This window comes from Elephas maximus, chromosome 1 (assembly GCF_024166365.1).
Source record: "Elephas maximus indicus isolate mEleMax1 chromosome 1, mEleMax1 primary haplotype, whole genome shotgun sequence".
Lineage (NCBI taxonomy): Eukaryota > Metazoa > Chordata > Mammalia > Proboscidea > Elephantidae > Elephas > Elephas maximus.
The window spans coordinates 111,467,298-111,488,925 of NC_064819.1; the positions used below are offsets into that span (position 1 = coordinate 111,467,298).

The 21,628-nt window shown below is 39.7% G+C and overlaps 2 protein-coding genes across 10 annotated transcripts in view; one reads left to right on the forward strand and one right to left on the reverse strand.

Annotated features, from left to right (window-relative positions):
* Nucleotides 1-9,490, reverse strand: part of LOC126081623 (24-hydroxycholesterol 7-alpha-hydroxylase) — a 104,467-nt gene extending 94,977 nt beyond the window's left edge. For all 3 annotated transcript variants that reach the window (XM_049893577.1, XM_049893570.1, XM_049893586.1), the window contains exon 1: nt 8,928-9,490. In XM_049893577.1, coding sequence (XP_049749534.1) covers nt 8,928-9,119 — 192 coding nt within the window. In that variant the 5' untranslated portion in view covers nt 9,120-9,490. The remainder of the gene's footprint in view (nt 1-8,927) is intronic.
* Nucleotides 9,491-9,562: 72 nt separating this feature from the next.
* Nucleotides 9,563-21,628, forward strand: part of SLC25A27 (solute carrier family 25 member 27) — a 33,801-nt gene continuing 21,735 nt past the window's right edge. For 2 of the 7 annotated variants that reach the window (XM_049893608.1, XM_049893599.1), the window contains exons 1-4: nt 9,566-9,851; nt 14,581-14,772; nt 16,958-17,042; nt 19,651-19,773. In XM_049893608.1, the coding sequence (XP_049749565.1) occupies nt 9,746-9,851; nt 14,581-14,772; nt 16,958-17,042; nt 19,651-19,773 (506 nt within the window). In that variant the 5' untranslated portion in view covers nt 9,566-9,745. Of the gene's footprint in view, nt 9,852-14,580; nt 14,773-16,372; nt 17,043-19,650; nt 19,774-21,628 lie in introns of those variants that run through there. The other 5 variants (XM_049893616.1, XM_049893624.1, XM_049893650.1 and 2 more) reach the window with 4 other exon arrangements.

A 21,628-nucleotide genomic window follows, 5' to 3' on the forward strand; every position in this document is an offset into this window, starting at 1 on the left:
GCTAATGACTTCCACTTGGCTCTTCCTACATAATAGCCATTACTTTAATTGTCAGGAGTCCAACATGGGGGTTCTGCCAGTTGCTGAATATATTTTTTTTCCAATTATGCATTAGGAAACTGGGGAAATCAATACAGGGTGTGTTCCAGGATCCACTGGACCCACTCTCAGATAAACCTGAGCTAATACTCCCCTAATAACCTGACTTCCATATACCCCCACTTTGACTGATAGGCCACAGCGACATTTTTGGTCACCTAGAATTAGTGTGTCAGTTCAGAGCCAGTATCCAGTAATCCCTGAAAAATCTGATTATTTCCTTTTCTCCAATAAATAGTCACTCTCATAAAATGCTATAGATCCCTTTGGGGAAGGCTGGGAGAAAGATTAAGAGCGTAAGTTCTTGGCAGTGTAGTGGGGGCCTTCCTCAAAGGGACTCGGCCTCTCCTTCATTCAAGGGGTTGTGGGTCTTTAAAGTTGCTCAAGTCTAGGGACTGATTGAGCGGCTCTGACTCTCTATTCTGGTGATTTGAGTTAGACTGCCATTCACTTGACCTAGTATTCTTCCACTTGTACAGATATTTAGTAGATTTCCTATCTATTTCCCTCCTAGGGACACCATGACTAAGTAGCCAACTCCATAACTTCATATGAGTCAGACTATTGTGATTACTGCTTTGAGTTCACTGTCCATTACGGTAACCACAGTCACCTTGTCTTTGTCGACTGAGTGCTGCCACTTAGCCCCATACACCACAGGGTCCGATCAGCCTCATTGTAGTTAGGTGTCTTAATTCAGTTAGGGCAGCTCCCACTACCAAATCTGACTTACATAAAATAGCAATTACTGCAGTTATCAAGGATGCTGGGGCTCCCTTCATAAATTTGTTCCTCACTATTGTGTGGGTCTGTGAGTCTAAAATGATAAGTCCACTATAACACGCCAATGACTTCTGCATTGCAAATACCTTTTTAAACCAACATTCCTGGCGACTATACACATGGACCTCACCAGATGGAATACACAGGAATCAAATCATCTACATCTATGGCAAGAGATGGCAGAAAAGTTCAATATCATTAGTTAGAACAAGGCCAGGGGCTGATTGTGCAACAGACTGGAATTGACGGTATACTAATCAAGATGTTTTAACAAACAGATGTAGCCCTGGAAGTGCTCACTCATCTATGCCAAGAAAATTGGAAGACAGCTACCTGGCAAACTGACTAGAAGAGATCCATATTTATGCCTATTACCAAGAAAGGTGATACAACAAAATGCGGAAATTATTAAACGGTATCATTAATATCACATGCAAGCAAAATTTTGCTGAAGATCATTCAAAAGTGGCTGCAGCAGTATATTGACAGGGAACTGCCAGAAATTCAGGCCAGATTCAGAAGGAGATTCAGAACCAGGGATATCATTGCTGATGTCAGATGGATCTTGGCTGAAAGCAGGGAATATCAAAAAGATGTTACCTGTGTTTTATTGACTACACAAAGGCATTTGACTGTGTGGACCATAACAAATTATGGATAACATTGCGGAGAATGGGAATCCAAGAACACGTAAGCATGCTCGTGAGGAATCTGTACATGGGTTAAGAGGCAGTCGTTCAAACACAACAAGGGGATACTTGATAGTTTAAAGTCAGGAAAGATGTGTGTCAGGGTTGTATCTTTCACCGTACCTACTCAATCTGTATGCTGAGCAAATAATCCAAGAATCTGTATTATATGAAGAAGATTGGGGCATCAGGATTGGCGGAAGACTCATTAACAAACTGTGTTACGCAAATGACACAACCTTGCTTGCTGAAAGTGAAGAGGACTTGAAGCACTTACTGATGAAGATCAAAGACCACAGCCTTCAGTATGGATTACACCCCAACATAAAGAAAACAAAAATCCTCATAACTGGGCCAATAAGCAACATCATGATAAATACAGAAAAGACTGAGATTGTCAAGGATTTCATTTTACTTGGATCTACAATCAACACCCATGAAAGCAGCAGTCAAGAAATCAAAATATGCATTGTACTGGGCAAATCTGCCATAAAACACCTCCTTAAAGTGTTAAAAAGCAAAGATGTCACCTTGAGGACTAAGGTGCACCTGACCCAAGCCGTGGTGTTTACAATCACCTCATATGTATGCGAAAGCTGGACAATGAATAAGGAAGACTGGCAAAGAATTGACACCTTTGAATTGCAGTGCTGGCGAAGAATATTGAATATCCCACGGACTGCCAAAAGAATGAATAAATCTGTCTTGGAAGAAGTATAACCAGAATGCTCCTTAGAAGCAAGGACGGCAAGACTGTGTCTCACATACTTTGGACATGTTGTCAGGAGGGATCAGTCCCTGGAGAAGGACATCATGCTTGGTAAAACAGAAAAAAAAAAAAATTTTTTTTTTTTTCTAAAACAGAGGTTCAGCGAAAACAAGGAAGACCCTTGACGAGATGGATTGACACAGCGGCTGGAACAATGGGGTCAAGCATAGCAACAATTGTGAGGATGGCACAGGATCAGGCAATGTTTCGTTCTGTTGTGCATACAGTCGCTATGAGTGGGAACCAACTTGAAGGCCCCTAACAACAACAACATTTCCACGGTATGGTCGCAAGGCAGTTTAAACAATCACCTCATATGCATGCAAAACCTGGACAATGAATAAGAAAGACCAGTTGACACCTTTGAATTGCGGTGTTGGCGAAGAATATTGTTTAAAAATTGTTGAAAGACATTTGGTTTCTTTTCAGGTTTGGTATATTATAATGAAACCGCTATAAAAATCCATATGCAGGTTTTTTCATGAACATTAGTTTTCACTTCTTTGGGAAAAATGCCCAGGAGTGTTACTTGCTGAGTCATATAGTAATTGTATGTTTACTTGTTTAAGAAACTGCCAAAATGTTTTCCCAAGAGGCTGCACCACTTTACATTCCCACCAGCAATGTTGAGTGATCTTTCTTCTCTGCAACCTCACTAGCATTTGCTATAGTCACTACTTTTTTATTTTAGCCTATCTGATAGGTATGAGTGACATCTCATTGTGGTTTTAATTTTCATTTCCCTAATGGTTAATTTGTGCTGTTGTACGTAGGGTCACTAGGAGTCAGAACAGTGGTTAATGATGTTGAACACCTTTTCATGTGTTCATTTGCCATCTATATATTCTTTCTGGTGGAACGTCTGTTCATGTTATTTGCCCATTTTCTAATTGGACTGTTTTTCACTTTTGAGTTTTGAGAGTTCTTTATATATCTTAGGTACTAGTCCTTCCTCAGGTATGTGCCTTGAAAATATTTCTCCCAGTCTGTAGTTTGCCTTTTGGTCCTGTTAACAGGGTCTTGCATAGAGAAAAAGTTTTTAATTTTAATGAGGTCCAATGTATCATTTTTTACTTTTATGGATCATGCTTTTGATGTCAAGTCTAAGAACTACTGCTTAGCCCTAAATCATGAAGATATCCTCCTACAACTTTTTCTAAAGTTTTAGTTTTATGTTTTAAACTTAAGTCTATGATCTATTTTGAATTAATTTTTTATAAGGTGTGAAACATAGGTTGAGGGTTTTGTTTTGTTTTGTTTTGTTTTGCCTATAGTGTCCAATTGCCCCATCACCATGTGTTGAAAAGGCAATCTTCCTTTCACTGAATGTTCCTGCACTTTTGTCAAAAATTACTTGGGCATATTTGTGTGGATCCTTACCTGGGTTCCACATTCTGTTCCACTGACTTTTGTGTCTATCCCTCTGCCAAGACCATATAGTCTTGATTACTGTACCTATATAATGTTTTGAAATTGAGTAGTACGATTCCTCTTAATTAATTCTTCTTTTCCAGAATGATTTTAGCTATTCTATCCAGTTCCTTTGCTTTTCCATGTCATTTAAAAATAATATTGTATGTATCTATAAAAAAAAAAATCTTGCTGAGAATTTTAAAGGTTTGCATTAAACCTATATATCAATTTGAGTACTGTTGACATCTTTACTATGTTGAGTTTTCCAATCCATGAACACTGTATGTCTCCCCATTTATTAAGATCTTTGATTTCTTTCATCAGCATTTTGTAGTTGTAGTTAAATTTATGCTGAAGTATTTATATTTTTGAATGATTGTAAGTGGTTGTATCTTTAATTTTAGTTTCCAGAAGTTTATTACTAGTATGCAGCAATGCAATTGATTTTTTATGTTGGCATTGTATCCTGGGACCTTGCTGAACTCACAATTAGTTCTAAGAAGTTTTTTATTCCTTCAGGTATTTCACATAGACAGTATGTCACATATGTCATGTGCAAATAGGTGCAATCTTATTTCTTTATTTCTCATCAGTGTGTCTTTTATTTCCTTTCCTTGCTTTATTGCAATGGTTAGAACTTCTAGCACTATGTTGAATACCAATGGTGACAGTAGACATACTTGCCTTGATCCCAGTCTTAGGGGGGAAGCATTTAATCTTTGACCTTTAAGTATGTTAATTATAAACTTTTTGTAAATGTTCTTTATCAAGTTGAGGAAGTTACTCTCTGTTTTTACTTTTCTGAGAGTTATCATGAATGGGTGTTGAATTTTTCCAATTTTTTTTGTATCAATTGATATGATCATGTGCCTTTTCTTCTTTATCCTAGTAATTTGCTGGATTACACTGATTTTGAAATATTGAACCAACCTTGTATCCCTGGAATAGGCCCACTTGGACTTGGAGTATATAATTTTTTTTATATGTTGCTGAATTCTATTTGCTGATATTTTGTTAAAGGCTTTTGTATCCATACTCATGAGGAATATTGATCTCTAGTTTTCTTCTTTTGTGCAATCTTTTTAGTGTGGTATCAAGGTAATACAAATTTTGTAAAATGGATTCCGAAGTGTTCTCTTCTACTTCCTGGAAGAGATTGTGTGGAACTCACATTAATTATTCTTTAAACATTTGGTATAATTCTCCAGTAAAGCCACCTGGGCCTGGAAATTTCTTTTTTTGAATTTTTAAATTATTAATTTAATTTCCTTAATAGTCACGGGGCTATTGAAATTATGTAGTTCATACTGAATGAGTTGTGGTAGTGTCACGGACTGAATCACGTACCCCCAGAAATATCAACTTGGTTAGGTCATGATTCCTAGTATTGTGTGGTTGTCCTCCATTTTGTGGTTATAATTTTATGTTGAGAGGATTAGGATGGGATTGTAACACCAACCTTACCCAGGTTACTTCGCTGATCTAAGTTTCCCTGGGTTGTGGCCTGTACCACCTTTTATCTCTCAAGAGATAAAAGGAAAGGGAAGCAAGCAGAGAGTCGGGGACCTCATACCACCAAGAAAGCAGTGTCAGGAACAGAGCGTGTCGTTTGGACCTGGGGCCCCTGTGCCTGAGAAGCTCCTCAGCCATGGGAAGACTGAGGACAAGGACCTTCCTCCAGAGCTGGCAGAGACAGAAAGCCTTCCCCTGGAGCTGATACCCTGAATTTGGACTTGTAACCTACTAGGCTATAAGAAAATAAATTTCTCTTTGTTAAAGCTATCCACTTGTGTATTTCTGTTATGACTAAGACAGGTAGTTTGTAATTTTTTTTTTTTTTTTAGGAATTGGTCCATTTCATCTAAATTGTTAAATTTACATGTATTGAGTTTTTTGTAATATTCCCTTAACATTCTTTATACTTACCATACAATTTAGTCATTTCACTTCTAGGTATTTCCCAAGAGAAAGGGAAACATATGTCCACTCAAATATTTACACATGAATGTTCACAGCAGCTTTATTCATAATAGCCCCAAACTAAGCAATTCAAATGCTCACCCAGAGGTGAACAAAACGTGATAACCACAATGTGGTATACCCACACAGGAGAATGCCACACAGTAATAAAAAGTAATGAATGATCTATGCATGTAACGTGGATGAATGTCAAAATCATACTTATGCAAGAAACAAGACACAAAAGAGTAACATACAGTATGATTCCATTTATAAGACATTCTAGAAAATGCAAGCTAGTTAATTGTGACAAAAAGCCCATCAGTGGTTGCCTGGGGCCATGTGTAGAAGGAGAGATGAATTGCAAAGAAGCACAAAGAATCTTTTTGTGGGTAATGAAACTGTTCTGTATCTTGATTGTGGTGGTGGTTTCCTGGGTATAAAAATATGTTCAAAACTCATCAAATTGTACACCTTAAACAAATGCAGCTTATTGTTCATAAAATATGCCTTGCATCAATAATATAAAAAATCTTCCTGCAAAGAAATAGTCTGGATTATTTCTATTTTCATTTTAGCTCTCTTCAATATTCTTCAAGTTTCTTAAAAAAAGTAGAATCTGATGGAAATCGATTTGGTGCTTCCTTAAAAAGCTGGAAATAGAACTACCATACCATCGAGCAATCCCACTCCTTAGAATATATCCTAGAGAAATAAGAGGCTTCACACAAACAGATATATGCATCCCCATATTCACTGCAGCACTGTTTACAACAGGAAAAAGATGGAAACAATCAAGATGCCCATTAATGGATGAATGGATAAAGAAATTATGGTATATTCACACAATGGAATACTATGCAATGATAAAGAACAACCATGAATCCGTGAAACAATTCATACATGGAAGAATCCGGAAGGCATTACACTGAGTGAAATTAGTTGGTTGCAAAAGGACAAATAATATATGAGACCACTAAGTTGAAAAAAAAAGAAGAAAATATTCTTTGATGACTATGAGGGTGGGTGGGGAGGGAGAAGGGTATGCATTAATTAAGTAGTAAACAAGAAAAATTTTAGGTGAAGTCAAAGACAACACACAATACAGGGGAGGCCACCACAAGTGAACTAAACAAAAAGCAAAGAAGTTTTCTGAATACAACCAAGCACTTCGAAGGCCACAGTTGCAGGGACAGGAGTCTGGGGACCATGGTTTCAGGGGACATCTAGGTCAACTGGCATAACAAAATGTATTAAGAAAAATGCTCTGCATCCCACTTTGGTGAGTGGTGTCTGGGGTCTTAAACACTAGCAAGCGGCCGTCTAAGATGCACCTATTGGTCTCAACCCACCTGAAGCAAAGGAGAATGAAGAACACCAAAGACAAAATGTAAATATAAGCCCGAGAGAGAAAAGGCCACATAAACCAGAGATTACATCGGCCTGAGACCAGAAGAACGAGATGGTGCCCGGCTACCACCAACGACTACCCTCACAGGGAACACAACAGGGAATTCCTGATGGAACAGGAGATCAGTGGGATGCAGACCTCACATTCTCGCAAAAGGACCAGACTTAATGGTCTGACTGAGACTGGACGGACCCCAGAGCTCATGGCCACCAGACCCTCTGTTAGCCCAAGACTGAAACCATTCCCAAAGCCAATTCTTGAAACAGGGTTTGGACTGGACTATAAGATAGAAAATGATACTGATGAGGATTTCTTGGCTCAAGTAGACACATGAGACTACGTGGGCAGCTCCTGCAGGAATGTGCTGTCACATGAGGGAGAGAACAGCTAGGGTTACATAGCAAGGTGTGTATAAGTTTTTGTATGAGAGACTGACTTGATTTGTACACTTTCACTTAAGGCACAATAAAAAAATAAAATAAAATTGGAATCTGAGATTTGGAAGGAAAACGCTGCTACGTATATAATTCTTCGGTTAATTGCCCATGTGAAGAATAGATCACCATAGAATGTATTTCAATATAATACATAATAAAGTTGATGATTAACATTATACATTTTTATTAGAGAATCAAATACCATAAAATCTTGGTGACTGAAAATTAAATAAAATGAAAAATAATTAAAAAAAAAAAAAACCCATTGCCATTGCGTCCATTCTGACTCATAGCGACTCCATAGGACACAGTAGCATTGCCCCATATGGTTTCCAAGGAGGAACTGGTGAATCTGAACTGCTGCTGACCTTTTGGTTAGCAGCCAAATGCTCAACCACTGCGTTAATGAATAAGCTAATAAAAATCAGTTCCCTAAAGTGCTCAGATTTTTGAAAGATAGTTTAAGGACAAAACCAACATCTACAACAACTACTAATCTAGTAAGTGTGCAGTAAAAATGGAATTCATCATTATCAAACAATCACGCCACCTGAAAATACGAAAACCCCTTACCGTCTGTTGATTCTAACTTGCAACTCTATAGGACAGAGCACAGGATTTCCAAAGAAAAGCTGGTAGATTTTAACTGCCAGCCTTTTGGTTAGCAGCTGTAGTTCGCCATAGCTCTTAACCACTGAACCACCAGGGCTCCACTGAAAATACCAAAACCGAAAAAAAAAACCAAACCCAGTGCCATCGAGTCATAGCGACCCTATAGGACAGAGTAGAACTGCCCCACGGCATTTCCAAGGAGCGCCTGGCGGATTCAAACTGCCAACTCTTTGGTTAGCAGCCATAGCACTTAACTACTACGCCACGAGGGTTTCCGCTGAGAATATAAAAAAAAAAAAAAAAAAATTTTTTTTTTTTGTGCCCCTTAAATTTGTAAAGACCCATTTCACAAGCAATTTTTACAGAAGTCTGGTATTAACTCTGCTTTGGATACTAATTTATTACACAGTTATAGGACACATTTGTCTTTTCCGTTTACTGAAGCATTAATATCCATACACTTAAAAATTTTAACTACAATTAACTAACCCAAACCACCACTAAAATTAACTTCTACTTCCAAAAAGGCAGTTGCAAGATGCAGTGTATCCCGTAACTAATAAAAATCAATTTCTTTCACAAAACTTTGCGGAGGGCATAGCTGTTGATTTTTAATCGAGAAATTGGTAAATGACCAGATCATTAAATTGAAGGCAGCAGGTATGCCCCCCCCCCCCGTTCTTCTAATAAAAAAGAATAAAATAAAAAAGAAAACATTATCTTCTCCGGAAGCTCTACATCACACGGTTACATACCTTGATTCTTGCTTTCTCTATAAATTCTAGAGGAGCTTTTCCAAACTCAAATCCAGCTCCAATCCAAGGAATCCAGCCCCCGATGCACGGGGGTAAACGCAAGTTCTTCCACTGGAGAAATAATAAAAGAGCAACGCAACCTAGGAATATAATGACTGTTGGGAAAAGTAATTCCACGTCTGTGTCCAGCATCTTTCAGAATCAGGAAAGGGAAAAAGTCCTACTGCCTTTGAACTTGCTCCCTCCAAGTCAGAGCACCCGCCAGGCCTCCAAACCTTTGTGTTGCAACTTCTGCAGCTTGTTTTCCTTTGAAACTCTCCCCGCTTCTCGCTCCAAGTTTTAGGTGATTTTTGCATTATCGCTCCCGCCCAACTCCACTTCTCATCAAATGCAGACGCTGGAAACAGAACGCAGGAGCTGAACAGGGCCTGGAGTGGGCGGGGACTGTTCCGATCTCAGAGTGGGCGGGGGCGGGAAAGGATCACGCTCTGTTGCCATGGAGACTGGAGGTTGTGCCGCAGCAGCTCCTTGCTGCCGGCCAATCAAAGAACGCTGCCCGGTAGGCGCGAAGCCCGGCGAACTACATTTCCCAGAAGCCTCGTGGGCTCCGCTTTGTTTTCCTCCTGCTGGGTGCGGGGGCGGCCGCACCACTCCCGCTCGGTGCTCCAAGGAAGGGCTGCGGTTTCGCTGGGCTGGGCCTGGGCGAGCCGAGCGAGGGAAATGGTTCCTGCCTGGCCACTCGCCGGTTGAGGAGGGGCCGCCGCGGCGCCCGGGCGCCGGCGAGAAGGGGGTGCATTGTCGTCCTGACCTGCTGCTGAATGTCCATCCCGGAGACTGAGGAGAAGCTCTTACCGCTCGCCCAGAAATGGCCCCGGGCGAGCAAGTTCCTGCTGTCCGGCTGCGCGGCTACCGTGGCCGAGCTAGGTACCCGGCCGCCCACGTCAGCGCCTCCCCCGCAAATCCCCGCGGCCGGGGAGGGGCGGGCGGCTGGTTCCAGTGTGTGTGCGCTTCCCGCCGGCCGCGCCCTCTGCGTCCACGCCTGTCGGGCACATGTGGCAGGGTGGGCGCAAGGCCAGTTGGTGAGGTGGAGGGATGGGAGGGCTGAGCTGTTTTCCCTTGGAGCCCTGGTGGCGCAGCTGTTAAGAGCCAAGGCTACTAACCAAAAGGTCGGCCGTTGGAACCCGACAGCCGCTCCTTGGAAACCCCATGGGGCAGTTCTACTCTGTGCGACAGGGTCGCTGTGAGTCGGAATCGACTCGAAGGCAGCGGGCTACGGGAGCTCTTTTCCTTCCAGTTTTGTCTAATAGCTTCCCCAGCGGCGTGCTGTGGTACCTGAATGTGTACTTTTCGAGCTGTCACGCTACTCTATAGGAATCATTTTCCCACTCCTGAGGATGACCTTATTAAAAACACAGCCCACCTTGTCATTATTGAGATAACCTGTTTGTAATTTATATTATTACATAGCTTCATTGTATTATCGTCTTTTGGGTACAAGCTGTGGACCCACCTTTTAGGACTTCAGTTATTAACCGATTACTTTATTGAATGCCTACTCACCATGGGCCAGATACTTGACCTCTTGAGCTTAACTGAGCTGTAATATAGTTTATACTTTGAGAGACTCTGAGAGGTCATTAGTATATAAATGCTACACCCAAGGAAGGGCACGCATTATTGCAACATTATTATAATTACTGTAATACTAGGAACTGTGGAGGCATAGCTGGAAAGAGCCAGGTTCTGATCTTCCAGAGTCTTACCGGTTGGTGGGGAGACGTGCAAAGACAATTGCAATGTGCTGTTTCATGAAGGTATTCTGAGGTATGCTACCAAAAAAAAAAAAACACAAAGAGCTTAAAAAGTTTGGGTTTTAAGAGCTTAAAGGAAAGACAGTTACAACCACCTGCAGGAGTAAGAGAAAGCCTAAGAGGCCCTTTGACTCTTCACTTCAGCCACCTAGAATGGAATTATGACCTTGCGTGAGCAGGTGTTTCTTCTGAAGGTTTTGTGAGTAAAGTGCCTTTGTCGTCCCTTTGAATTCTTTACTATGTATTTGAATATTAGCCCTTATGTTTTCTTTCCCGTTTAAAAAAATAGCTCTGATGTGTTATCATTTGTAAATGTTAAAGTTTGTCCTGTTCTAAAATGCATTTCTCTCTCCAGTAACCCAGCACGTTACTGTGCTTTGGCCTTTGTGCTCTTGGCCACTCCTGCCCTCTGGGCCCTCTGTTTTTTTCTCTCTCCTCCCAAAGCTGATTGGAGAATTTTTACTATTTATTGTTTTTACCAAATAAAAACACATCAACTTAAAAAAAATAATCGAAAGATTGCTAGATGATTAGATACAGCTCCATTTTTCGTTTGTTTGTTTTTTAACTGATTTTCCCCCTGTGACTCAATGGCTTTTGTAAAGGAGAGATTAGATTCCTCCTGTTAAAAATGCCTGGAGAAAATTATGTGGAGGTAGGGAGGAGGGCAGTGATGTCACTAGGAGGGTGCGGACTGCACCAGGTAACAGGGGGTGACAACAAAATGACTGTCTACAAAACTTTGGTACAGTATTTCAGCAGAAATTTGTTTTTTATAAAGATATCCCTATGCTTAGTTATAACCAAAAAAATTTTTCGTAAGCCCAGTTTGCATGTATTAATACACTTACAAGGCTAAACTCTATGCTAACTTACTTTTTGAACCTTCTAATGACCTGGTCGCATAGTGGGTAAGTGCTACGACTGCTAACCAGAAGGTTGGTGGTTCTAATCCACCAGGCGCCCGTTGGGATCCCTACGGGACAGTTCTTCTCGGTCCTGTAGGGTCGCTATGAGTTGGAATCGGCTCGACGGCAACGGGTTTGGTTTAATGAACTCCAGGAATAGGAGTCCTGGTGCCCCAGTGGTTAAGAGGTCGGCTGCTAACCTAACGGTCAGCAGTTCGAATCCACCAGCCGCTCCTTGGAAACTCTACAGAGAAGTTCTACTCAATTCTGTAGGGTCACTATGAATCGGAATTGACTCCATGGCAACAGGTTTGGGTTTTTTGGTTAATGCACCGGGAGCCCTGGTGGCGTGGTGCTTATGTGCTCAGGTGCTAACCAGAAGGTCAGGGGATCGAGCCAACCAGCTCCTCTTTGGGAGAAAGATGTGGCATTCTGTTGCTGTGAAAATTACAGCCTTGGAAACCCTGAGATAGTTCTACTCTGTCCTGTAGTGGAATCAACTCCACGGCAACGGGTTGATCTTTTTTTTAATGGGCCCCGGTAAGAGATACCGTTATCACCCAATTACAATGACGTGTCAAATTATCTGGTTTCATCTGCACGGGCAACAAACGTGCTGTTGTTTTCATTCTGCTGGTGTTTTTATAGTTGCTAATTTTGTCAAATTTTCTGGTGTATTAGTTACAATATTGTGGTAGTTAGTGTTTGTGAACGTATGTCAATAACTTCTTTGAGAATGAAGTAGCAATTAAAGGAAAAAGAGAAAAAAAAGGCTTCCGCTTAGTTACCAGTAAGGTAATTAATAATGTTGTAATTAAATGTAGAAAAATTTTACAAAATAATTTTGTTATTTATATGCTCTAAGAAATATTACCTTTAAGCAATTTACGATATCATGTTATTCTTTGATTAAAATTGCTAATAAACTTACATGTATAAGTTATTGATTTATATAACTCTGATAACTAAATAGAGAAATTGACAGTTTAAAACATGAAGTAGGGAAAAATGCTGTGTTTCTTGACATGTGTTTAGAAATATAGCTTAAATCTTAAATTCAGTTTTTTTCAATTTTAGTCTTTTTTAACTTGAAAAACATCACTCTCTTGCAATCATAAGTCTGACTTTAATGAAATTTTCAGGGTTAAAGTTTGAATTCTGGTTTAAAGGAAGAGTGACACATTAAAAAGTGACTTGGCAAAAGGCAGTGAAGTCCAGGAAAGGAAAATTCTGATGTAGTTAAATGTTCACTAAGTGCTGAAATGCTTGTGTATTTCTTCTTGTTTATTTTTATAGTATTGTTTCATTTATTAATATATTTCCATGTGTATTTGTCTGTAATTTCTACGTTATTATCAGTTATCTAACCCTAATCCATTAATGTATCTTGTGTAACGGTAAAGTTTAATGTTAAAATGGACATAATTTTGATGTAGTCCTTAAATGTTTTTACTTTGAAGTCTATTGTTTTCTTACCAAACTTTCACTTTCACCACACAAAACTATGTAAATGTGAATACATTTAGGCTGTGCATATGACATTGTGATTTAAAGGTTAATTCTAATTTTGTTACTTGTTTATGTCACTACTTTTGCCATTACATTCAGTGATGTGTGGAAATTAGGATTTACAAGTAACGTTAGTACAAAAAACATTACTAAGGACTCTATATTCTCTATGGTCTGGTATAGAAGGAGGTCCGTGGAGGGGGGTGGGCCTGACACCACGATTTACCTCACTGGTGACACCTACCCTAGTGATGCAACTTTGAAGGGTAAATCAAAATATGGAATGGTTTCAAGTACAAATCGATTCACGATCAGAGCCTGAAGCATTGTTTAAGTAATCAGCAAGAAAACCAAAATTATATTGAGAGATGTGACCAATGCTAATATAAATGCATTGCCATTGATTGAGTCAATTCTGACTCTTAGAGACCCTAGGTTAACATATAGAGGCTTCTAATTCTTAAGACTTTTCAGGTTTCAAATGTCAATAAATCAGTTACTTAAATTATCTATACACAAGCTATTTCTGTTTTAGGGAAACTATCAGCAAGATGCTAACTTTTCCAATGACCAATGAGGAGATTATCTTGGAAAAGGCATAGAAAGGATTTTGTTCTAGGTAGCAGTCATTGAAAAAGCTTGTGTAATGTCAGTATTGCTGATAGACTTGTCAGAATCTGGTTATTTTAGCTATTTAGGACACTGTGTGTATAAAGTTATGAGCTTGATCTACCTTAATGTGGGCCAGTTAGCTTCATTCTGTTTTGAGGTAAAAGGTCTCTCTAATCCTAAATGTACACGTTAGAAAAAAAAATTTTACAAGTACATTTGATACTTGTAAGGAGGCCATGCATAAAACTCATTAGTGCTGGAAAAACAATATATGCCATAATGAACAGAATGTTGAGTATGCCACTTCTACGTAAAAGACGCTATCATAAACTCCATATTGCATTTTCTGTATCTAAAACATCAGGTTGGTGATTCATCTTCATGTGAACATAACCCATGAAATTATAGAATTCAGCTTCATTCAATGTTTATTGAGAACCTCAATAAGTAGGACAGTATTTTAAAAGTTACATAGGATCTTTAAAAAAACAGTGCTGCAATAAATGGGTCATCACAGATAATAAAGATACTTTAAACTATTCCCCACTGGAAACCAAAATTAAGGACCAGACAGTGGACTAAAATTTCCACATAAAAAGAGCTCAAGGCTTGTAAATTTTTTTTTCCTGGTGAATTAGGATCCGTAGGCCTGGGGCCAGGAAATCTATAATTTTTAACAATCTCCCTAGATGATTTTAATGTATTCTAAAGTTCAAGAACCACTAATCTTGTCAGGGAAAATACTAGTCTTATGATTTTAGGATTTTTGTTTGTTTCTCTGAATATTGTGGGTTTTTCTCCTTATTTTGTTAGCAACCTTTCCTCTCGACCTCACAAAAACTCGACTCCAAATGCAAGGAGAAGCTGCTCTTGCTAGGCTGGGAGACAGTGCAAGAGAACCTGTCCCCTATAGGGGCATGGTTTGCACAGCCCTAGGGATCATCCAAGAGGAAGGCTTTCTAAAGCTTTGGCAAGGAGTGACACCCGCCATTTACAGACACGTAGGTATTTATCTTGATTCTAGCTGGTAAGTTTGTTATGAGTTCTGTGTTTATCTCCTGTGCTTTTCTGTTTATCTGTGTCCAAAAAACTAGGTTTTTCTACTACTGTGATAAACTCAACGGCACCTAACAACAACAACACGTGATAAATATATAGTTTCTTAAGGAGAAGACAACTAAGACCAAAAGAAAATGTTTTGTTATTAAGGAAGTACTGGCTTAAGTTTTTAGAAATGCACACTAAAGTATTTAGGGATGAACTGTCATGATGTCTATAAATTACTTTAAAATAATTAAGAAAAAGAAAAGCAAATAATGGCAGAAACGTTAGTTCTTGCTAAATTTCAATGATATACATAAACCCATTGCTGTCAAGTTGGTTCCAACTTAGGGTGACGCCATGTGTTACAGAGTAGAACTGCTCTATAGGGCTTTCTTGGCTGTAATTTTTGTAGAAACAGATGGCCGGGCCTTTTTCTATGGTACAGCTGGGTGGGTTCAAGCCACCAGCCTTTAGGCTAGTAGTCAAGTGCAAACCGCTTGCACCACCCAGTGATAGATTTAAAACCAAAAACCTTACCCATTGGCGTTGAGTCGATTCCAGGTCATAGCAACCCTCTAAGACAGAGTAGAATGTCCCGTAGGGTTTCCAAGGGGTGGCTGGTGGTTTTGAACTGCCAGCCTTTTGGTTAGTAGCCAAACTCTTAACCACCGTGCTACCAGCTCCAATAATAAACATAGAGGGAGTTATATATTATTTTATTTTTCCATATGTTGGAGAATTTTGCTAATGGTTTTTTTAAAAGTTTAGATCAAGAAAGAAAAAGATAATTGATACCATTTTTTTCACTTTAGAAACTTTAAACATCAGATTTAATTTTTTTCTGTTCTTTGGAAATTAAAATATACTTGACTCATTAGCATGAAACTCTGTCTTATAAGTCAGAGATCTATGAAAGAGAATGTGGATAACTGTCTAATCCAACTCTGGCAATAGAGTAAATGCGTAGGTGCTTTGTGTCTCTGTTCCCCAGGCTACCTAATAGCTAAGTGGGCTGTTAATCACGTTTAAGGGAAAATGGTGGTAACTGTGCTACAGCCAATAAGAACACTTCTGTTTCCAAAGTGGCATTCACAAGAATAGGATTTTTTAGGTTATGGATAGAAGAATATAAACTTTGCTTCAGAAGAGGGTAGAATAGGCATGGCATTTTTTTTTTTCCTCTATACTCAGTGTTTCCTTAAGTATAAAGGAACCCTTGATCAGAAAAGTACCCAGTACTAATATTTCCAGATTAATATTTTTAAAGCTTTAGTTATTCAGATGAGTGAGAGTATATTCTTTAAGAACTATCCAGAAGTATGCATAGAGATTATTATTATTTTGGGCACTTTGTGTATTTTTCAGTATCTTAAAATATTTCATCAGACGTCCTGAAATTTCAAAGAATCCTCTCTGTATGAATACCGTGTGTTGATTTTTATATATTTTTTTTAAATTTTCCATTCATGTTTTTTACATTTTCTCCTTTGCTTCCCATTGTTGTTTTGAGTTTCACGTCTTTTAATTTGTGTTTTGTTGACCATCATGTATTGCCTTACAGTTAATCATATCCTTGGCACTTGACTGAAAAGTTGCGTTAGTAACTTTCCCAATAAAGCTACTTATTCAACAAAATGTCTGCTATGTACCAAGCTCTGTGTTACGATTTATAGAAAAGATGTGGAATCTGCCTCGAGGAGCTCACAGTCTGATGGAAAGATAAGCAAGAAAGTCATGTTAATCTCAAATCAAATAATAAGTTTCATTATAGGCATGTGCCTGGGTAGCTCTGGGGGAACAGAAGAGACACATGAGAGGTTTAAACAAGCAAACAGGAAACCTATAACATTGGGGGAAAGGTCATAGAACACTTCCAAGAAAACATGTCTGAGTTGAGTTTTGAAAGACTAGGAGGAGATAGCCAAGCAGAGAAGGGAGAATCCATTATAAAGAGATGGGACAGTGAGCAGGAAAGGCTGAGGCTTAAAAAGGCATGGCACATTTGAGTAAATGTCAGGAAGGCCATGTGGCAGGAGCATAGGGGGCACGAGAGAAAGACAGCTAGAGAGACAGACTGGGCTAGATCAGAATGTCCTTTTTATTAAACATATCACTGAATTCACCTTTTTAATGATGTTTTACACAGTGTATTCTGGAGGTCGAATGGTCACATATGAACATCTCCGTGAGGTTGTGTTTGGCAAAAGTGAAGATAAGCATTATCCCCTTTGGTAAGTTTAGTTTTGAAGATAATACAGTATTGCCGCAAATAATTGAGCATTTACTGCATATTTTATACAGATATCTATATATATAAATGTATATACATATAAATTGTATATATACTATGTATTTAATATTCTAATATTAAAATAAGTCTTACAGACCACCTTCCTTGTTCCTTTTTCTATTGAGAAACTGAGCTTTGTTGTTGAGTTTTTGCAGTATTCACGTAGGTTTTAGAGATCAGATGCTGATGAGAATTATTGCAGCCAAAAACTTTTTCCCAGTCTGTAGGTAATCTTTTTGCTCTCTTGGTGAAGTCTTGGATGAACATAGGTGTTTGATTTTTAGGAGCTCCCACTTATCTAGAAACTGTGAACTTTGGAGTCAAACAGAATTGGGCTCAAATTCCTGCTCTGCTATTTTGCAGCCTGAGCAAACTACTTCAACTACATCAGGCATTTGTTTTTGTAGGATTAGATGAGATGCTGAATGCAAATATACGTCACTAATAAAGTTTATAACAGAAACAGACACAAGAATTGGTTACTGTAAATAATATACAGAGAAGTTATAGAAATCAATGAGGAAAATACAGAGAACACAGTGGGAAAATAGGGGAAGAATATCAATAGGCAACCCACAAAAGAACTATTGTTCATAACGGAGTCCCTGGGTGGTGCAAACGGTTAATGTGGTTGGCTGTTAACTGAAAGGTTGGAGTTTCAAATCTATCCAGAGGCACCTCGGGAGAAAAGCCTGGTGCTACTTCCAAAAAATTACAGCCATTGAAAAGTAATAAACAAAATAGTGTGAAAATTACAGAGGAGGAAGCAGTTTTAAGATTCACAAAGAAAAAATGATAATTGTATTGTGCTCATCCTTGTGTGGAGAGACAGGCACTCCTATTGGTACAAGGTCTGTGGAAAGCAATTTGGCAGGACCTATCAAATTTATATAAATGTTCAAGTTTATTAGTTTAAATTTTTGCTGGTTAAACTATGGCGTATAAAACTGTTAAACAGCTCTTTATGAAGTGAGGATAACCTTTAAAATACTGTTAGGAAAATCAAAATGCAGAACAGTTCTTTGTGCTTTTAGAAAGGTATATTTATACATATAAGCTTATGTATGCACACACTATCAAATGTAACTTAGTGGTAAAGAGTGTGACTTCTGGACTCAGGCTGCCTGGATTTGTATTTTGGCTTTACCACTTACTAGTTGTGTGATTTGGGCTGTCATTTTCCTGCTCTATGCCTCAGTTTCCTCATCTATAAAGAGGATATGACGGTTGTACTTACATCAAAGGGCTGGTATAAGGATTAAATGAAATTTGAAAAATGCTCACAACAAGGCCTGACATGTAAACATTTCAGCGAATGCACTAGTATCTCTGGGAGGGCATGTAAGAAACTAGTCATTGTGATTGCTTCAGGGCAGGGGAACAGGAGCTAGGGTCAGAGAGAAATTTACTACTTTATACACATGTGTGCCTCTTCAAATACTGTTTTACAGTAAAAGGACAGAAAATACTTCATCCCCCAAGAGACTATTGCAGTCATCTAGGTAAAAGATGGAGCCTGGCCTGAGAGAAGAGCAGCAGGAATGGATAGAAGAAGGTGTTTAAGTATAATAGTCTAGACTTGGTCACTTTTCGCTCTGGGAGATGAGGAGAAGGAGAAGTCTAGAACAGAAGGTGTTTCTCCAATGAGAGGAAAGTTTCCAAATTCTTCACTTTACAAAACTACTAAAGTAGTAGTTAAAACTTCACTATTAGGCTGATTTCGTCTATGCTATTTTTACTCTCCTGTGGTTAGAATTAAATTGTAATTAAATCATCAGTTCAGATGTTTTATTTCAACTCCTTGTGGTTTTAACCCACCTTCAGGACCATCATCTGCTTTCTTCTCTGATTTGTTTCGGTCTGTTCTTTTCTTCACTTTGTCTTAAATTTCTTACGCAGGGGACTGACGTCAATAGGGGAGTGACGTCAATAGGGTAGGGGGGCGCAGGGAGTGTGGACCACACCCCGGACTCTGTCAGAGGGGTGACACCAAAATGACCCCAGAGTCTGAGGCAGCAGTGGCGGTGGATGGGCCAGCTCCACAGGGGGAGGGGACACCAAGATAGTGGTGTCACTAGGTTTGGTGTAACCATCTCCCAGGGCTATAACTTGTCATCCCTCTGTTACCCACCAGTCACTAGGATTGGTGTCACCCAGTATGGTAACTCATCATTACCCCCATCTGGCAGTCAGGGTGCTGGTGGCCAGCCATGGTGCTAGCCACTGAGTGGAGAGGAGGGCCTCTGCCTTGGCCAATGGGAGAGGGGCAGGGTGGGTGGGACCCTCAGCTACGTGGTGGGGGCAGGCGGGGCTGCTCCACCCACCAGGGGGTTTCACCAGCCGGCCCAGCCTAGCCCGGGCAGAGGGAGGAGTGTTGGCACAATCAGTTACTGCACTGGGCAACACCAACCCATTGACACCACAGACCCAGGGCTGTATGGGTATATCTTACCCAGATTGTATTGGCTTACTATAAAATCTATGAAATTAATGGTAACTTTTAGTTTTGTTTTGTTTTTTTTTTTTAATGTATATCCTTTTACAATTAGGAAATCAGTCATTGGTGGGATTACGGCTGGTGTTATCGGCCAGTTTTTGGCCAACCCAACTGACCTAGTGAAGGTTCAGATGCAAATGGAAGGGAAGAGGAAACTTGAAGGAAAACCATTGCGGTAAGTTCTCCAATTGATCCCTTTCCTTTCCCCTTTACTACCTTCGTATTTTGAATATTTATCTAGTAGACTCACACTTTTTTTGATCCAATATTCAGTAAAAAAAAAAAATACTTCCTGGTTCTTGTAATTTAGAATTTATATTTATGCAGAGGAGAGCTGAGCCGGATCTTTGGTGTGTATGATAAGATGTACATGTTCTCTACCAGAGAAATTATACATGTGCACAGCTCTTTTGTATCACAGGTGGACTCATGCCCTATTACAGCTTGACAGAAAGAGTTTGATCATTAAATCTCCCCTTGAGTGCGAATCCCCAGTTTTGACATCGTGGCTTAGCATTGTGGAAGTCACTTAACTTTTCTAGGTTTCTGTTTCTTTTCTTCAGAAGGGACTATCTCAAAAGGTTTTCATGGAAATTAAAGTGTCTGGTTTATAAGATGCCAAAAATCTTGGTTTCCTTCCCTTTCTCCCTAAAGAAGGGAACAGCAAGGTTGACCATGCACATTTTTCCTGCCTCTGTCTTTATCCCCACTCCTGCATCTTAAGGCCCCCTTTTTCCCAAGGTTATGGAAGTTCTTTTACATTACGCCTTTTGTGATATAAAATCATCCTATTGAAATATTATCAAAGTCCGCCTTTTCTCAAAGGGCTTCAAGTTCAACCATATAGTTTCCCCTGGGAAAGGGCAAAGTCTTCCCCCTTTTCATGGGAGGAGTCTCCTAGGAAAGAGAGCAAATGCAGGATGACTGGGGCTGAGTACAAAGGGGCTCTGCTCCTCTGAACGCTCCAGGTTGACAGTTAAGCCAGAGGCGAAGGAGGAGTTTGGGAATTCACCACTACTGTCTGCTCCACTCCTTTTCTAGCTGACTCAGTGGAAAGGAGTCCAGGCTCCCCTTCAGCCATCAAAGAAGGGAGAGAACACACATAGCAGAGGAGGAGAGGGTACCACTCTTGCTTATCCAAGTGGTTTCCAGAATCCCAGGGCCCATTTTGTCATCTTGTAACACTCTGTAATTATTAAGTAGCAGAGAGAAGTTATGTGTGGGTTGGACACACAGGGAGACCTGGCCATTCGGACCCTGGGTTCTAGAAGTGTCTGAGTTCCTAACTGATCCTCCTGTTTTTTTTCCCCCTCCTTGTCCCTAATGCCAGAAATTTTTAGTTTGACTATATTTAATGTGGAGCCCTGGTGGCACAGTGGTTAAATGGCTGCTAACCAAAAGGTTGGTAATTAGAATCCACCACTTGCTCCTTGGAAACCCTATGGGGCAGTTCCACTCTATCCTGTAGGGTTGCTATGCGTCGGAATAGACTTGACAGCAACAGGCTTGGTTTACGGTTTATATTTAATGTAGTAGTAAAGAACACGAACATTGGGGTCAGGCAGCCTGGGATTCAAATCCAGGCTTTACCACATTTTAGCTCTGTAACCTGAGTAAAGTTCCCTAACCTCTTTAAGCCTCCATTTCCTCAGATGTAAATTAGAATGATAATGTATACCTCATAGAGTTTTCAGTGTTAAAGTGCATCTGTGTGTATAAAATACCTGGCGCTTAGTAAGTGCTCAATAAAAGTTAGTTATAATTACCGTCATTGGTGAGCATGGCTTCCAGGTAACAATTATGCATACCCAGTAAATATGGCAGGTGATCTTTTTGGTGAGCCTCAGAGAGTGCAATACCTGACTAACAGCCACACAGCTAGTTGGTAAAGGGACATTTGACCGTAGGTATTTCTGATGATGTAAAGTCCAGGCTTTTCTTTTATGCCAGAGGTTTCTGGTTTTGGTTCAAGGTTCAGCACTGTTATTCATCTGTCAACAGCAAAATGAGGATAAGATAGTAAATTTTCA